Source organism: Coenobita brevimanus, chromosome 98 (assembly GCF_032717465.1).
Source record: "Coenobita brevimanus isolate Jiangsu-jjx chromosome 98, ASM3271746v2, whole genome shotgun sequence".
Lineage (NCBI taxonomy): Eukaryota > Metazoa > Arthropoda > Malacostraca > Decapoda > Coenobitidae > Coenobita > Coenobita brevimanus.
The window spans coordinates 1,731,355-1,748,063 of record NC_137051.1 but is presented as its reverse complement, the minus strand read 5'-3'; the positions used below and the strand labels follow the sequence as shown (position 1 = coordinate 1,748,063).

The 16,709-nt window shown below is 39.7% G+C and overlaps 1 protein-coding gene across 1 annotated transcript in view; it reads right to left on the bottom strand.

Annotated features, from left to right (window-relative positions):
- Positions 1-952: 952 nt before the first annotated feature.
- mop (tyrosine-protein phosphatase non-receptor type protein myopic) overlaps positions 953-16,709 on the bottom strand; it is a 39,153-nt gene continuing 23,396 nt past the window's right edge. Inside the window, exons 13-21 of the mRNA XM_080283724.1 lie at positions 10,032-10,115; positions 8,934-9,098; positions 8,135-8,278; positions 7,298-7,429; positions 6,949-7,139; positions 5,524-5,693; positions 4,520-4,654; positions 3,917-4,042; positions 953-1,755 (exon numbers count right to left, since the gene is read on the bottom strand). Of these exons, the coding sequence (XP_080139850.1) occupies positions 1,250-1,755; positions 3,917-4,042; positions 4,520-4,654; positions 5,524-5,693; positions 6,949-7,139; positions 7,298-7,429; positions 8,135-8,278; positions 8,934-9,098; positions 10,032-10,115 (1,653 nt within the window). The 3' untranslated portion in view covers positions 953-1,249. The remainder of the gene's footprint in view (positions 1,756-3,916; positions 4,043-4,519; positions 4,655-5,523; positions 5,694-6,948; positions 7,140-7,297; positions 7,430-8,134; positions 8,279-8,933; positions 9,099-10,031; positions 10,116-16,709) is intronic.

Here is a 16,709-nt window from a genome sequence, read left to right as displayed (position 1 = left end):
TGAAGCAGGTAGCAGCCAGTGAAAAGAGCAGATAATGTGTGGTGTAAGAGTTAGTACAAATCATACAGATGCCTTAGAACCAGAACAGGTTCTTATAATTATGTGACATCTTTCATATTTTCTTCCTGACATCACAAGAATCTTTTATTCACTTTGGGAGACTTTTCAAACAGGAGAGGTCAAATACATATTTATTTCCCAAAATGAATTAAACTGTCTGGATGCAGTAAAAAATAAAATATCACCACCTTCAAGAGGTTAATGTAATCTGTTTGACTTGTCCTGCTTCTTACACCAAAGGGCACATTAGGTACAAACTGATGAACTAGGCATCTTAGCTACAAATTGATGAATTAGGCAACCTAGCCACGAATAGATGAATTGCACTTTCTTAGGAACAGTTACAAATATTAACCCCATCACTGCAACAACATACTTTCTTGATTTATTCCTGTTACCACCACACAATTTTACTCAACATAGGAATGCCCACAGGCAGAGGAGAGTCGATGATAGCTACGTCAAACTCCTCCAGTCCACAGTCTTTCCCAAGCTGAATATAATTGTCTGGGGATAGTGAGAATAAAATAAGAAAGACACCATTGTAATGCTCAGGACAAATGGCATAAAAATAGACTTGGGATCACAATAGTTTTTTCTTTGACAAAAATTAAGACAGTGATAAGCCTTTACAACAAGTATAGCCAATACTTGAACATTTAACCCTAGGGTGTCATGCTAATAATTGCACAACAGAACAGCACTAGTTGTTTGATATGCACATTACAATATACATTACATACATAAGGAATATCACTTCACATCACATAAGGTTGTATTCATATGGGTTTATGAGGGTCCCCTGCACCTATTCCTTACCAGTCTGTTTCTGCATATGGCAAGTTAACAGCCTTTTCTAAGATCATCACCTTTGTCATCATTCAGCATCCTGACCTTTTTCCTGCTTACAGATATGGTCAGGCAGGACAGGAAATGAGAGAGTACAGTAGTGGGAGAACTGCCAACAACACAATTAGTGAAATGGCCTGGATAATCATTCACACATCACCATAATAATATATCTTTATGACAAATAAACAAACATAACATACAAGAGATTATTAACATGCAAGAAAGGAAATTAACTGCTAAGAAAAAGGTGCGGGGGAGCCTTCTAAGCACAAAAGAACACAGCCCATGTAGTCAGCACTTATATGGCCTACTGAGGTACTATAACCACAATCCTACACTATGATTTCTTATGTGACCACAGAGGATCCAGGCCGCTGAAGGGATCACTTGGGTCACCTCCTGTAGTCAGTCCCGGTGGCTTCTCAAAACTTTCCTTGGTTATTTTGCCTCCCTTCCCTGGCATTGGAGGATCAAGCTTGAACTGCTGTGGGTCTAAACTGGCTGCCAAACTAGGGGGTAATGCAGAGAAGCCTGAGTCCATCCCACTGATACCCTTAATCACCTGTTCCTCTGTGTCAGTCTCTACCTTTTTGACCTTTTTAACTTCACTGTCCTCCATACCACCACCACTGCTTGTCTCTACTGCTGCTACATCAGATCCAGAAGTATTTTGAGACACAGACTTACGTTCCTTGCCCGAGGCATGTCTCTCTCTGGACCCATCCCGCTGACTTTCCTTGGTGAGCTGTTCATCTGGTGCCGCTGACCCGTTGCTGAGCAATGATGCCACTGAACTGCTTCGAGACGGCTCACCCTCACTTCCTGACTTCCCACTCTCTTGGTCTGTTGGGGGATATTGTATTACAGTTTCTTCATTATATCATCACCATCATCACTATCTTTATCATCCCTACTACTGTTATCATCATCATGGCCCTTTCTTATTTATTTACTCACTTAAAAGACACCTTCGACGTCCTTCGCTCAATGTCAAAAGGCCAGAAATGAGTCATAACTCAAAAACCAGTGGCCTGATTGGACTGGAAATTGTTTTAGTCTTCAAGTTAGAGCATGTTAACGGTACCGTGCTCTAACAAACATTGAGCTATGTTGTGCCATTTATGCTGTGTTACAGTAACAAACAAACTAACAAACAGAAATTGGATCATTATAATACAGTATAAATACATATATATATAGAAATAAAAACAACTCCTGTTAAGCACTGACTATCAAGGTATCTTCCATCCAGAACCTTGTAGGATGACATACTTTTGAAAAATACTGCAGTTTACATACATAGTGTATTAATATGTAATCATGTCTAGTAATTCTTTTATTTTTATTTTTATTTTTTCTTTTCTTTTCTTCTTTTTTTTTTTGTAGTGTGCAACCCAAGTGTAAACTAACACTGCATTGTATATCTCCCCAGTACATAGGATTTGTTTTTTCCCCCTTGTTAAAATAAACTCTAGCTTACATGGCAAGCCACAATTTCCTTGACCATCTTTTCCTGTTTTCGATGAGATGAAGCCCTGAACTGCAATACTGCCATGCCTAACACAGCACTTCTCATTCTTTCATTTATGTGACTGTTTATTTTTATTAACCCATAAGCTGTGGCACCTGGACATCAGTCCAGCTTGTTGTGTGCAAAACATTGCATTTTCTTACAGCTGCAAAAACCAGTTTTACTTCCTTGATATGCAAGAAAACATACTGAAAGTTACCAAAGTTTATTATAAAGTCAATAACACTCATAGTTTAGTCATTATGCAGTTAAGTTCAAGGATTTGTACAATGACAAAAAATGCAATATTTTATTTCCATCAAAGACCCTTTAGTATGATGATATGAAAGATTGTATTCCAGAGTACTGTAAAGGTATGCCAATTTTTAGGTCAACTTCTGCAATAGTGTAGTCAGGGCATGTGTTTTACGATCCAAATTTCAGGGGGGACTCAATAAAAATATAAAGCATGAACAGGAGGGGAGAAACGGGTGGGAAAAGTGGCTTAAAAAAGGTCCAGATGACATCATATCATCAACACTGTCATCGAGTCACCTGCTGACCTTAAAGAACTCCCCCCCCCAAAAACAAGTGATTTTAAGTTGCAGTCGCTCGCTGGGCATTTAGTGATGTAAGTTATTGTTCTTGGGTTTAAAAATGTGCTGTAAATTTTACCATAAATCCAGAAAAACTGCCAATCTGAGATGCCCAGCTTCCTAAGCAGGTTGGATTATCAGTGTTCTACATTTCCCTCCACCTAGCTATTTTTTCCTAAGAGCCTTCTTTTCTCTAATAAAATAAACAGAAGATACAGAATTAAACTATAATACTGAATTTTTTAATAAAAACACCTACGTGATGGCAACTTGAATACCAAAGCACAGCACAGCAAACCAATCAGCCATGATGCTGCATGTGACATTATTTAGTACTCAATGAAAACTTATGAGACAGTCTACACCATTCACCCCCTTACTACAAAAGATCAACTCAATGGAAAAAAGTGGGGTTGGTGGAGGATTAGTGCCCCTCCCTGTAAAACAATTAACTCTAAGCCCTTGGCCACCCCATTTGGGATACATGGCATCTGGCAATGAATGCTGATGGGGCTAGTGGATACTGCTTCTATTACCTTTAATTTAAGAAGTCACATTAAAGCTGAATAAAATCATCTGGATGTGGCAAGATTAACCCTTCAGTCCAGGTAACCTCTATTACAGGTTGCTCTTGCTGATACCAGATGATTTTACTCAACTTAGGAAACACCTCCCCAACAGAATGGGTTTATGAAGGCAACAGCTAACCTCTCCAGCTCAAAATGCCTCTCATAAACTGTGTAAAATCATTTGGAGGCAGAAGCAAGAAATACATCACTAGACATAAGGGGATAGGGTAAAACAAGCATCATCATACTGAAGGGGTCCACACACTCCTCAACACTAGCTCAATACTAAACAGCAGCACACAACCAAATGCACACAAGCTGAAGCCTACCGAACCCAAGCTTGCTCTTGAGGCGGGAGAGATCATAGGAGGAAAGCAGGTCTGCTGAGGGATGCCTGACATGGGTCTTTTCTCGTGGACCTTCTTCAAACGTGGCCTTATTGGTCAGGATGCCCCCTACAAATGAGACCATGTTTAAGGATGAGCTGCTTTGATGCTTTGGATGGTAATAATGGCTACACTACTTTACACATATTATCACAAACAGTACAGTACAATACATAAAATACTGGTAACCCACCAACCCACCCAAAAATGAGCACACTGGCAGATCAAAACTGATGCGGTATACCGGTAACAGTAATTGCCAGTGTATTACAGTATACATTACCATAAATAGTACAGTATATGACATATTCTACTTACAAATGAGATAAGTGAAAGCTCAATGTGGCAGAGCATGATGTTTACAATAGTAATAGCTTGTACACTACATGATACATTACAAATAAAAGTGCAATATGTGTCATACTCCCCCCACAAACATGACCAGTGACAGACTAAAGGTGTGGTGAGTCATGGTGTAATCTGAAAACCACATCAATCATATGACACAACAACCATCAGTATGTGGGTGAACATGAGACTACATACGCTTCATTAGGACATCCTGAGCATAGTATAACGCTGCTGAGTAGAGGAAGTGGAGGTGTTCTTTGTCTTGGACCCCACCTCTGCGCTGCCGACTCAGTTCCACCACTAATGATGCCAGGTCCAACAGGCTAGCACCTGGAATGAGGAAGTCCAGTAATACTTCGCTCTGTCAAACACATGATTATCATCATCAACTCTCACACCCTGCACCCTCCCAGGAACTCCCTAACAGGGGAGTGCAAAGATAGAACTTCCTCCAGGCTACAAAGCTCACACACATTTCTCACTACCTTCCTCTTTCTTTTTCTTCTCTCACACCAATATACTGTTTCACTCCCTTCATACCACAAAAAGTCTGCCTTTGCCAACATCTGATATCTACCAATGATGACACTTCTTTGCATCATTATACATTTAATAACACTATAATGGCAAAAGCATGACAAAATGAAAATGGATATCCTTACTGACAGAATCCCACAAACTGCTGCTGCCTTGAAAGATATAAAAACCTCCCAACCAGGTGTACTAACAACTGAACAGAAGCCACTACCCTGAAAGGTTATGAATACATTACTGATGGTAATTCTGAAGACTTTCCCTGTGTGTCTAGAACACAGTTAAAAGACAGGAGTGGGACACCTACTTTTCCTCTGTACTAGGGATTCTGTGCCCTCATTGGCCAATGCTATTACTGTGAGCAACCTTGTACCCCCAACAGCATAGGAATGAAATAAGAGGGAACTGTATCCTAAAGTTCCCTTCTCTAATTCATATACCAGTACTCCAAAAAGGATGTCAGAAATTGCTCCCTATAGCCTCATCCTTTATAAATAAGGAAAATTTAACAGTTAGATGACAATCATGACAAACTACTGCTAAAAATTACATGTAAAATGCATCTTAGCTTGCTTCACCAAACTGTACTGTACATCATTCACTAACTTCACAACTAACAAGCTGGTACCTATAAACACTACACCTGTGATCCAAGTGTAACATACTAGAATGTATCTCTCTGATGAATGCAGCGAGGACGGTGATGACCCCTGAGCGAGCCAGGCCAGGTACACAGTGGACCACCAGTGGCCGTAGTTTGTTGCGCTGCTGCCGCTGGAATGCACTCACTTCACAGATGAACTGCAGCAGCAGGCTCGGGTTCTCAGGCATGGCACTGTACAGACAAACAATTACACTAATTGACAATTCAATGCTACAGAATGTGTACATAAATATATTAACTAGATACAGTCTATGTATAATATTCCACTACTGAGTTAATCAGAATAATCTTCATCCTTCTCAAACTACAGAACATCACTACTGGCAAGCAAAAGCAATTTTCCGAAAGGCAAAAAGGTTATAATAACTACCGTATAAGGAATGGATGGTGCCACACAACAAACTTTACATTAATTCGATCCATAGCCAATGAGTAACTGCCTCAGCCACACTCAACACACACCAAAAGTTCACTGATGTATTACAAGTCCACAAAAGCGCAAAAACAAAACCTCACAAAATGGCATAAAGAATTCTAAGTCCAAAGTGCATCAGAAGTTGTAAGGTCAGTAAGGTATCAATACTTCATTATAACATTAATTACATTTTTAGCAGCAAGTGTGCTACACATAACAACATTCAATTAATTCCCTGGAATGAGCAGTGTATCAGAAATATGAATGGGTTTATTACCACCAATTAATAAAAATGAACTCAATACAGAACATCTATTACCATCATCATCATCATCATCATCATCATCTGGATCTCCTTTCCCACCTTCAGGTTATCTAATACCACAGGAAAATAACTTACTTTAACTCCACACAACATGGATGATACTGAACAGAATTCATAACAAAAACGTCAAAAGACACAAATAGCACTAACCCCATTCTAATACAGTTATCCCTGCTCTTACTGTGTATATGTGCAGGGGAGTAGGGGGCAGGAGGAGAGACCCACATCAAGTCTCTTAAAACCCCCCTCCAGATGTGACACAAAGCAGAAGGCAATATCCTGGTAAAAATCTTCCCCATACCCCACTCCTATCTCCTTCCACTGCATTTTACAAATGGACAATTACTGTTCAATACTCTTTCCCTTCAATCTCCAAGGATATACAAACAGTCCTCGCTTCAATATCAGGATGTTTGCTGGCAAAATGCTACTTTTTAAGTGAAATAATTTAAAATGAATATATATGTTTCTGATACATTGCAGAGATGCCTAATGCACAACAAATTTTCATTTCTGACATTTCTGACCTCAAAATAATTTTACAGTACAGAATAAACAACTGTAGGGGAAAATATGTCAATTCCTCAGCAGCAATCTTCATGACGAAACAACAATAAAATGATGATGAGGATGAGGATGACATAATGATGATGATACGGACAAACCTCTACTACTCAATAACCCACCTTGGAGGCCAACCAAGGAACTGAAGATGTATTATGACACGTGTAAGCTTTGTGGTGCGATGAGTAACATGCAGGACCCGTCGGTGGGCAGCTGGGGAGCTGCCTTCCCTAACACTGTGCACAGCCACTGTCAGCGGACCATGGTCACAGCTGGCACCAACCTCACTAGGAATATACACTTGGCCTTTCACCTGAAAATCCATCGCACCTTTGATTTATGGTCATTTAAATGCAGTCCTCGATATGCAAGAGAATACAGTATTATGATGCAATATCCAAAAGAAATTGCCATGGTAGAGGTGTCAGAAGGACTCCCAACCCATCAAAAACACAGGCCCAAGCAGCATACCTCTGCATCTGAATTGAGACAAACAATGATCTCCACCTGCTGCTCCCACACCATAGTCCAGAAGTCAGCAAATGTGGTCGGCATTGGCGCTTGAGTCAGGATCAGTGGAAACATGTCTTCTACTGATGACAGCTGCAAAAGAGTACAACTGAACCATTATGAGCAACTTCCTTCATCCATACAACTCAGTCACCATCAGGATATCCTCCTTTATAAAAGCACACATCTTCCTTTACAATTAATGTTACGGTTTAAAGCATCAGTTGGGCTGACAACTATGAGTTACCTGCAGGGTCCAATACCATGAGACCACTAGTTTTTCAACCATGTAATGCATGCAGGGACCTAAACCATTCACTTACCCCTTTCATATCAGACCTGTAGTGCAAATAACACATGCATGTTACCAGTTGACATCTATGCAAGTCACCCACTTGTTATCATTCAATAAAATGTCACTCCTGTGGATGAGGGGTGCTTGATGCGTGAGATCCAAACTACGGGATGGAGAGTCAACCAGCACTGGATGACGTATAGAAGGTTGTTGTTGTTGTTGTTGATGTTGTTGTTGTTGCCGTGCCGAGCAGACCCATCAACCATAGGAAAAGGACCTGCTTCTATGAGACTGTCTTACAGGTGCAGTACATACACTGTGCAGGAAACCGGCACCCCCTTGTTGTAGACAGTACCTAGCCAGGGTTGGACCTGAGTCCTTCCCACAACAAGGTGCAGGTTAAAAGCTCTAAACCACAGTAGCCTAGCCTCAGGTTCTTACACCTCAACAAGGAATACTGCATGATGGAATTGGATGTTACTATTTATTATAACACCACCTACCTGCACATGTGAAGCATTGATGTAGTCGTCTCGGGTAGAGGGAAGTGTAACACGAGTGTGGTCATATGGTAAGATGTCAGCAAACCTGTTCTTCAGTGGATAACAGCGTGCCACTGACACCTTTAGCTCACCACATTCCTTTTCCTGCAATAGTGTAACATGCTGTATTATATCTAAGTACTGAAAGGTTCAAATGTAATTAATATAAACTCAGCACTGTACTATTACCATCATCTTACTCCAAAGAAAGTCTTCAAAAGTGAGACTGAAGGAACTGTTGGAAGAGGAACACAGTATGTGGTGTAGAAGAAGCATGTGAAACAGTAAACCAAGAAGAGGGAGGAAAGACAATGAGAAATAACTTACGAGAGAGAGAAAGAGAGAATTGACGTACATAAAGAGAAGGCAGCCTGGAGGTACAGTACTTTCATGGTCATTTCAGGCTGGGGAAGTTACCAAAAGTAGGGCAACATAGATTATAATGATAATGAAAGCTTTTCCAAACTGGCAGAATGATACAAAAACGGAAACTATTCCTTTTTAGTTCAATTTGATGATCCTACACTAATGACTGCAGAAGTAACAAAGGTGGGTGCAGATTAAGTTCACCTGCATTTAAAAATTCATTCACAGAAGCCTAAATGGATACTGGAGAATATGAAAATACGATTTCAATATTATTACTGGGACAAACAGAGCTATGAAAGTGTAAATCCTAGAGCTCTGAGCAGCCAATTTCACATGTCTGAATATACAAGTTGAAAGCCATACAGAAACACAGTCAGCTCTTTCTCCTTACCACTACGTCCACCAGCTCTTTCCACTTGAGGTCAATGTTGGTGGGTCCATTAAGAGACTTCCGGCTCAGCCCCTCCACCACTTTGCTTAGCCGCTCTGTTTCAATGGCCAGTTTCTGAAGCTTTTCATCATCAGTGAGGGGATCCACAACTGATGGCTTCCGATTCTGAAAATGTGAGAGAGAAAAAAAATATAGAAGATTAATTTCCCTCATGACTACAAATACCAACCATTCCTACTCCCATACATCTACAAACAAAATAACATCATCATCATCATGACCTTTTTTCCTTATTAAGATGAGGTAGGATCCTGAAAACAAAAAGACATAGCATTAGAGGGACACAAATAACCTACAGACAATTTATGCAGACAATTTCAAGTTGCACCCTACACCACATAGCACACAATGTCACACCATCAAGCATCCACACAACTGAAACTTTGGAACGTGCTTCCCCTGAGTAGTTTCCCCCTGAACTTCAACCTACAGCTCTTCAAGTCCAACTGTTACAGATCTGTTATGAATGGAGGACACCTGTGACCAAGTGTACGGATTTTTTTTTTTTCTTTTTTCTTTTTTTTCTGTGATATTAGAGAGAAAAAAAATCTGACAATTTTATTCAACTTAGGGAACAAGTTTCAAACTGGAGACATCTGATACTGCCTTAATAAACCCTTCAGAATATGAGATGCTTTTCCTGCATTAAATAAAATCACACTGTTGCAGCAGTAAGAAACTTAAAATGGACAACATCCAGATCCACAGGGTTGATTATTTGTCCTGGTGGGTGAGGTGGTCTGCATAGCCCAGCCAGATTGTGTGGCTGACCATTAAGAACATACAACTGAATATATGCAACAAAGGTGAATTAAAATACATGTATTTAAAGCCATAAATGTACAAAATTTGGACAAACACCCAAAAATACACTACAAATGTAAATGGTTACTGATGAATCTTCTGACAAATGTTTTTGAATAAATATGTAAAGTATTTGGACAATCTTGTGTCTATAGTGTAGGACAGTGTTCTGTGCTGGTGATGTTAAAACTGACAGTGTACAGAAACATAATTCTACTGCAATATGGTACATACCTTGGCCAATGCAGTGAGATCCAAGATGCTAGAGGCCACTGGGGCCACAGAAGAACTGGTGTTGGTGTTGATGGCACTTGTGTTCTGCAACACAAAATCAATGGCTTAACAAAAGTTTAATTTTTATCACCAAATAAAGCACATCATATCTCAAAAGCATGTTGGACATGACAGTTCATATATCTTATGTTAACCTATGCTCATTAGGAATGGAGTATTGTTACAAAAACAACTTGGGAAAAGTCTTTACTGAGGGGCTCTGCACAATACCATGGTGAATCTGTTTTCATCTGATGGAACCGGATCAATCCCATATCATGAAAACCGTCATGGTTACATGAAATATGAGCCTTCGGTATGAGGTAGGGATGAATCTCCCTGGTTATTAGATAAACTTTTACTTTAATCTGACTAAAGTACAATAAGCACACCAAGCTCATTGGGGTTAGGGATCTTTGTCATGCAAAATGTGTTGTACTATATATATATAAAAAAGTATTCTAATAACATTAACTTCGATCACTGAGTGCTATAGGTTTTCCTCACTTGATCAACACTCTGGCAATACCCACAATAAAATACTTAACTTTAACACCAGCAGTTACAATCTTTCATATAGGATAAAATCACGCCAATTACCACACATTTTTTGGCCAAAGAAAGGACACAGTATTTTTGTCTCAAAGGCCACCTGTCGCCACCGACACATTTCCATGCTGATAAGGACAGCATCCCACAACAAATCGACATTTAAAATTCAAACTAAAGTCTCACAAAAACATACAGTACCAAGTGATATACATTTCACAACATTTCATTCATTGTTTGAGAGCTTCAAGAAAAATATATAGGAATGAAAATGGAACTGTACTTTGTTTTTGTTGATTTGGAGAAGGCATTTGACAGAGTTCCTTGAGAGATGGTGAAGTGGTCAATGAGAAAGCTTGGGATCGAGGAGTGGCTGGTTACGGTTGTTATGTCAATGTACGTGGGTGCTCGGACCCAGGTAAGGGTGAATGGAGTTTGGAGTGAATGTTGGTGTGCATCAGGGGTCAGTCTTGAGCTCCTCATTATTTATAATGGTACCTGAAGTCCTCTCACATGACTTCAGAAATGGACTCCCACAGGAGATGTTGAATGCTTATGATATGGTGTTGATTACATAGAATGAAAGGGAGGCGGAGGAAAGATTTAGGAAATGGAGAGATGGTAAGGGGCACAAAGGCTAAAGAGTAAGTGCTGGTAAAACAAAAGTGATGGTATCTAGGGCTGGGGACAGTTCTGTCATAGAAAAGGGGGAGTGGCCATGTGCAATTTACCACAAGGGTGTGGGAAGTAATTCCGTCTTGTGCAGAATTTTTGTGATAAGTGGGTCCATAAGAGATGTAGTGGTATTAGAGGTAGACTGCGAGATAATGCTGATTTCATGTGTGCGGTGTGTTGGGGAGAGCACGTGAAGAATGCCAGATGTGAAAGGATTGAACTTGCTGGTGAGTCTCCCGAGTGTGTGGAAGAGTTTTGTTATTTGGAAGACATGTTATGTGCTGAAGGTGGGGCTAGAGTTAGTTCTGTGGCTAGAGTGAGGAGTGGTTGGAAGAAGTTCAGGGAGCTGTTTTCTCTCCTGACACTGAAAGGGCTCTCCCATTGTGCTAAGGGATCTTTGTATGTGGCATGTGTTAGGAGTGTAATGCTGTATGGTAGCGAGACCTGACAATAAATGATGAGGATATTCGGGGGCTCAAACGTACAGAAATGACAATGATTAGGTGGACGTGCAGTGTGTCCCATGATGCAAGGCCTGAGGAGGCTAGGTTTATAGTGGAACAGTTGAGAGGTAAGATGGGACTGGAACGTATTGGTGTTGTGATGAAGAGGGTTAGACGGAGATGGTTTGGGCATGTGGAGAGGATGGGGGATAGTAACTGGGTGCAGAAAGTGAGAAGTATTAATGCTGAGGGTAGGGTAGCAGGAGGTAGACCAAAAAAGACCTGGGATGAGGTCACTGAGTGTGACCTCAGCGATGGGGGACTAAACAGGGAGGCTGCCAGAGATCGAGCAGGATGGAGAGCCGTCATTAGGTGACCAAGGCTGGCACATGAAAGCATGTTGGAGCCTTCAAAAACAAAATGAAACTTCCCTATCCCCCAAAGGAGGATGGTGGACAGCAGAAGGATAACATAAGTTTGCAGTCCACTGGGTTCTAGTTTCAGATGAGCCTGGGGCCACAAGAACATTAATTACCACTCTACCAATGTAACTATAACAGGTGCTATGCTTTATTGTGATGTGTATGATAACTCTCCCTAAAATTTGATGAGCATGGTTTCCATTACCCAAATAACTGGGGCTTTACTGTATCTACAAGTAGAAGGAAAATAAAAGGCAACAACTCCAACAATTTCCTTTATATTTCACAACATTGTCCTTGGTTGTCGGTGTCGCTTATGCTGTCATGAAATTCTCTGTCCACACCACAGAGACAATATTAACCCCTTCACTACTATAACGTCTTTCTTATCATTATTTAATTCTGGCAACCAACATATGATTTTTCTATACTGTACTTGTAAGCGCTTATTATACTGAGGGGATTATAAACTGTCTCTAGTAACCTCCTCAATGTGAAGTCATCTTTGTTATTCTAAAAACAAGGAAAATTTTATTCCACCTATGAAGGATCTTGTACTGACTGAGTTAAGTGAACATCACACGAACACCACAAAGGTCAAGGCTGGTGGGATGCTTAAGGGAGGGAGAGTTTAACCCCTTCAATCCAATGTTGTATTTTTTACTTGCTCTAGCCATTTTCCAGATAGGCATTCTCCTGCCTAATATAGTCTCCTGGTAATGCAAGAGTTATACAGGCTGTACTTAACCCTTGTAGTTTGGAAAAATCTCACCTAAGCTGAAGAATAAGAAATACTTCATAGGATTCAAGAAGTTAACAACTGTGGGGTAGGAGGACAGAGCTTCACAGTGCACATTTATTAATACCTTCAGCATGATATGTCTTTTAAAGCACTTCGATTATCTCCATATTATTCAACCTGAAATACCTCCCAGGTTGAAGGAGCAAAAATCTATCTTCATTAATCTTTTCAGTAGATTGAAGCCTTTTATTTAATCCTGACTACAAGGTACACGCCACAGTGAAGGGGTTATGAAAGTGATTATGTTGCTCTATTGACATGTGGGTGGCAGCAGCGTCGCAGCGCACGGAGGTGCTTTGTACAAAATAACTGTCTGTGCTGACAATGAAATATAAGAAGGAAAGTGAGGAGCTCTGCCTTTGATTTTCAAGTTAATTATCACAGTTCATATAAAATACCACCAATATCATCAACATTGGGAAGAATGAAAAAGGCACTCTCACGAACATAAATATAAAGGATATGATGACTATCTCCTACATTCATCATTAAATCTTGCCAATACGAACCAAGCTTCATCATCATTCAACCATTTTTAAAAGTATGAGGTTTCCTATTTTTGTAGTAAAATGAATGACTGCAAAAAATACAGGCATAAAAAAAAAAAAAAAAAAAAAAAAAAAAAAAAAAAATTGCCCTAAATACGTGTGTAGGTATGTACATCAATAAAATAATTTTACTAGCATCACTACTACTCAATGCAAACTTCCCTCTACCTCAATTAATGAGAATCATCTACAAACAGGATGAGGAAAACACAAAAGCAGAAGCTAGCAATATATGTGCCTACCAAATAAAAGTACTATAGGGAATTTGAATCACCTATGCAGATGAGAATCACAGTGCCCAAAGCGGAAAGTGTTTTGTGGCTCCTGATTGACTAGCAATGACATAATCACAAACATTGCCAGATGATTGATATTTGTGTATAAACATTTTACTCTAGTGTTCCTGGGGAAAAAATACACAACTGTTTATCAAAAACATGAAGAGTAACTTTAATCTGTTCGTCTGATGCACATAATAACGTTGTGAATGCGTTATAACAGAAATAAACAAGGAGTACAGTACTTGCCATCAGAAACTGGCATCTCTCCAAGATGAGTTTGAAATATGTAATAAATTATGCTGTCCATTCTTTGACCCTATCACAAAAATTTGCTTTTGTTAATATAGTAATATAATTATGAGCAGCAAGGATTAATCTAACACTACTCTGCTTCTAGCTAACTGAGAAGTTATGCCTTGTTCAAAGCTGTGTGCACAACAATGGAAGAAGCTCAACATGTAAGTTGGCACAATAAAAGCAAAGTTAACTGGTAAGATCTTATTATGAGGAACAAACATAATCTACCTCTTTAATATATCTTATAAGAAGCAAAGCTACAGGGGACAGCAGCGATTGTAATAGCTGGATGCTAGAAACAGACGAAACAGCATTGACAGGAAACTCCATGCACAGCCGTGCCTGCTGTGTGACTCTCGGCACTGCAAGTGAATATACTCTTGCTGTTCCAACAAACTTTTTGCAAACAGAGATGAGGAGTGAGGGCATCAAAGCCTACAGAAAAACGATACAGAAAGAGAGAGAGAGAGAGCGCTTTTGGAGTGACACAATCAAAGCTTACGAATAGGTAAAGCCACAATAAACATGAAGCAGCTTAAGAATGGATGAAACAACAACAAACACGAAGCATACATAAAGAACACGAGAAAGAAAAGGTTCAGGAGTCATGCATGCAAATTCTGTTCTCCCGCCTTGGCCGTTTGAAATGCCATCGACATTGTTATGTAAGCATATGCTGGGTAACAGTATGTTGTTTATTTCTACTATAAAACATTAACAATGTTATTATGTGCATCAGACACATAGACAAAGATACTCTTCATGGTTTTGATAAACAGATGAGTCTTTTTTCCCCAGAAACATGAGTAAAATGGTTATACACAAAAATTATCAATCATCTGGCAGTGTTTTAGGTTTCGTCGTTGCTGCAATCAGAAGCCGCAAAACTCTTCCCTCCTGAAGCACTGCGATTCTCAGCTGCACAGGTGGTTCAAATTTCCTATAATTACCATCCTAGCCAAATAACCCACTATATTACCCACTGCAGGTACTAAAGATGGTGGGAAGGATCCAGAAACAGGAAAAGCAAAACATGAAATTGATAGAACTATTCACAATGCCCAATGATATGGATTATAAACCCAATCACTTATCATTCAGCAGCTGGAAGTTTTCAGTTGCACCTGACACACAATGATTTATACTGAAAAGTACTGCTATGGATTCAGTTCAACTTGCAATTCTGACAAAGCAGAGACCATTCCACCAACTGTCAAGTTAATCCTTTGATAGGAATCTCTTTCTTAGATATTATATTCTGCCTACTGCCAGGTAACTTTATTTGGCAAATGGAGAACCCTGCCAAACAAAGAATTCTGTTCTTATCATGTGCATCTTCATCAATACAGTACCGGTATCTATTCATTTCTGTCCTTTGTTAATGACATACCATACCATATTATACACATGGGCTAACTTAAGAAACTAATGATCTTCCTGAATTATGCTGGTGTTGATTTTAATGTTATCAGGCAATCATAAACAAAAAAGAATCACATATTGATACACCACAACCCTGTCTCCATGTCTAATAAGAATAAATAAATGCAAAAAAATAATAATAATACACTAATAACAAAACACATAGAACTGCCATATTATCTGGTAGGTTATTGACAGTACCGTACAGTACTAAAGCTCTACTTTTCAGCATTAAAATAGAAAAAACTTATTCACAAAACTGTAGTAGGCTATTATATTCACTACTGACAACACATGCAACTACATTATACAGCTAAGAATGAATTTAATTAAGTATTTACAACACTGGGTGGTAACCATATAACCAAACCATACGTGCTCCCTACGTGTCTGCAAGTGGGTTGGTGGAGGGTTAGTGCCCCTCCCCGTAAAACAAATAACTCAAAGTCAAATGGCCACCCTCACGGGATTATGGTGTCTGGCAATAGATAGATAAATAGATTTTTCAACTCCCTATGAACATAATGAAGCAGGTTTACCAAGTAGAATCAGCAGCTGCAAGGATAAGACACAATCCCTACTACCTCTCTTCCTCACACACTCATCCATCTTATCTTTCCATCTCCTTGGCCTACCTCGCCCCTTTCTCCTTCAAATTCGCTCAGATATGGTATACCCTACCTTTTTCACCTCTTTATTGTTATCCATTCTCTCAACATGACCATACCATCTCAGTACACTCTCTTTGATTCTGGTGTCCACAGACTTCCTCACTCCACATCTTTCACGGATCACATTATTTCATACAGTATCCTATCCACTCTCTATACTGCACATACATTCCTCAGCAGTCCCATCTCCACTGCTTTTACTCTTGACTTTTCATTTTCATGCCACACAATAGTCTCACAACCATATGTTAAAGGTGGCACTGACACTCCTTCATGTAAGCCTCATGCAGCTGCAACACTCAAGCCTTTGTTTCTTACCAAGGCCTTCATTGCACCAGCTACTTTTCTTCCTTGTGTCACTCTACTTTCCACTTCTTTTGCACATTTTCCTCTCTTTTCTATCACTGTACCGAGGTATTTGAACTCCCTCACCAATTCCAGTCTCTCTCCATTCACTGTAACTTCACACTGGGGGTCACCTTCTCTCTCAATAACCATCACTTTACTCTCTTCTACATTTACGATGCTC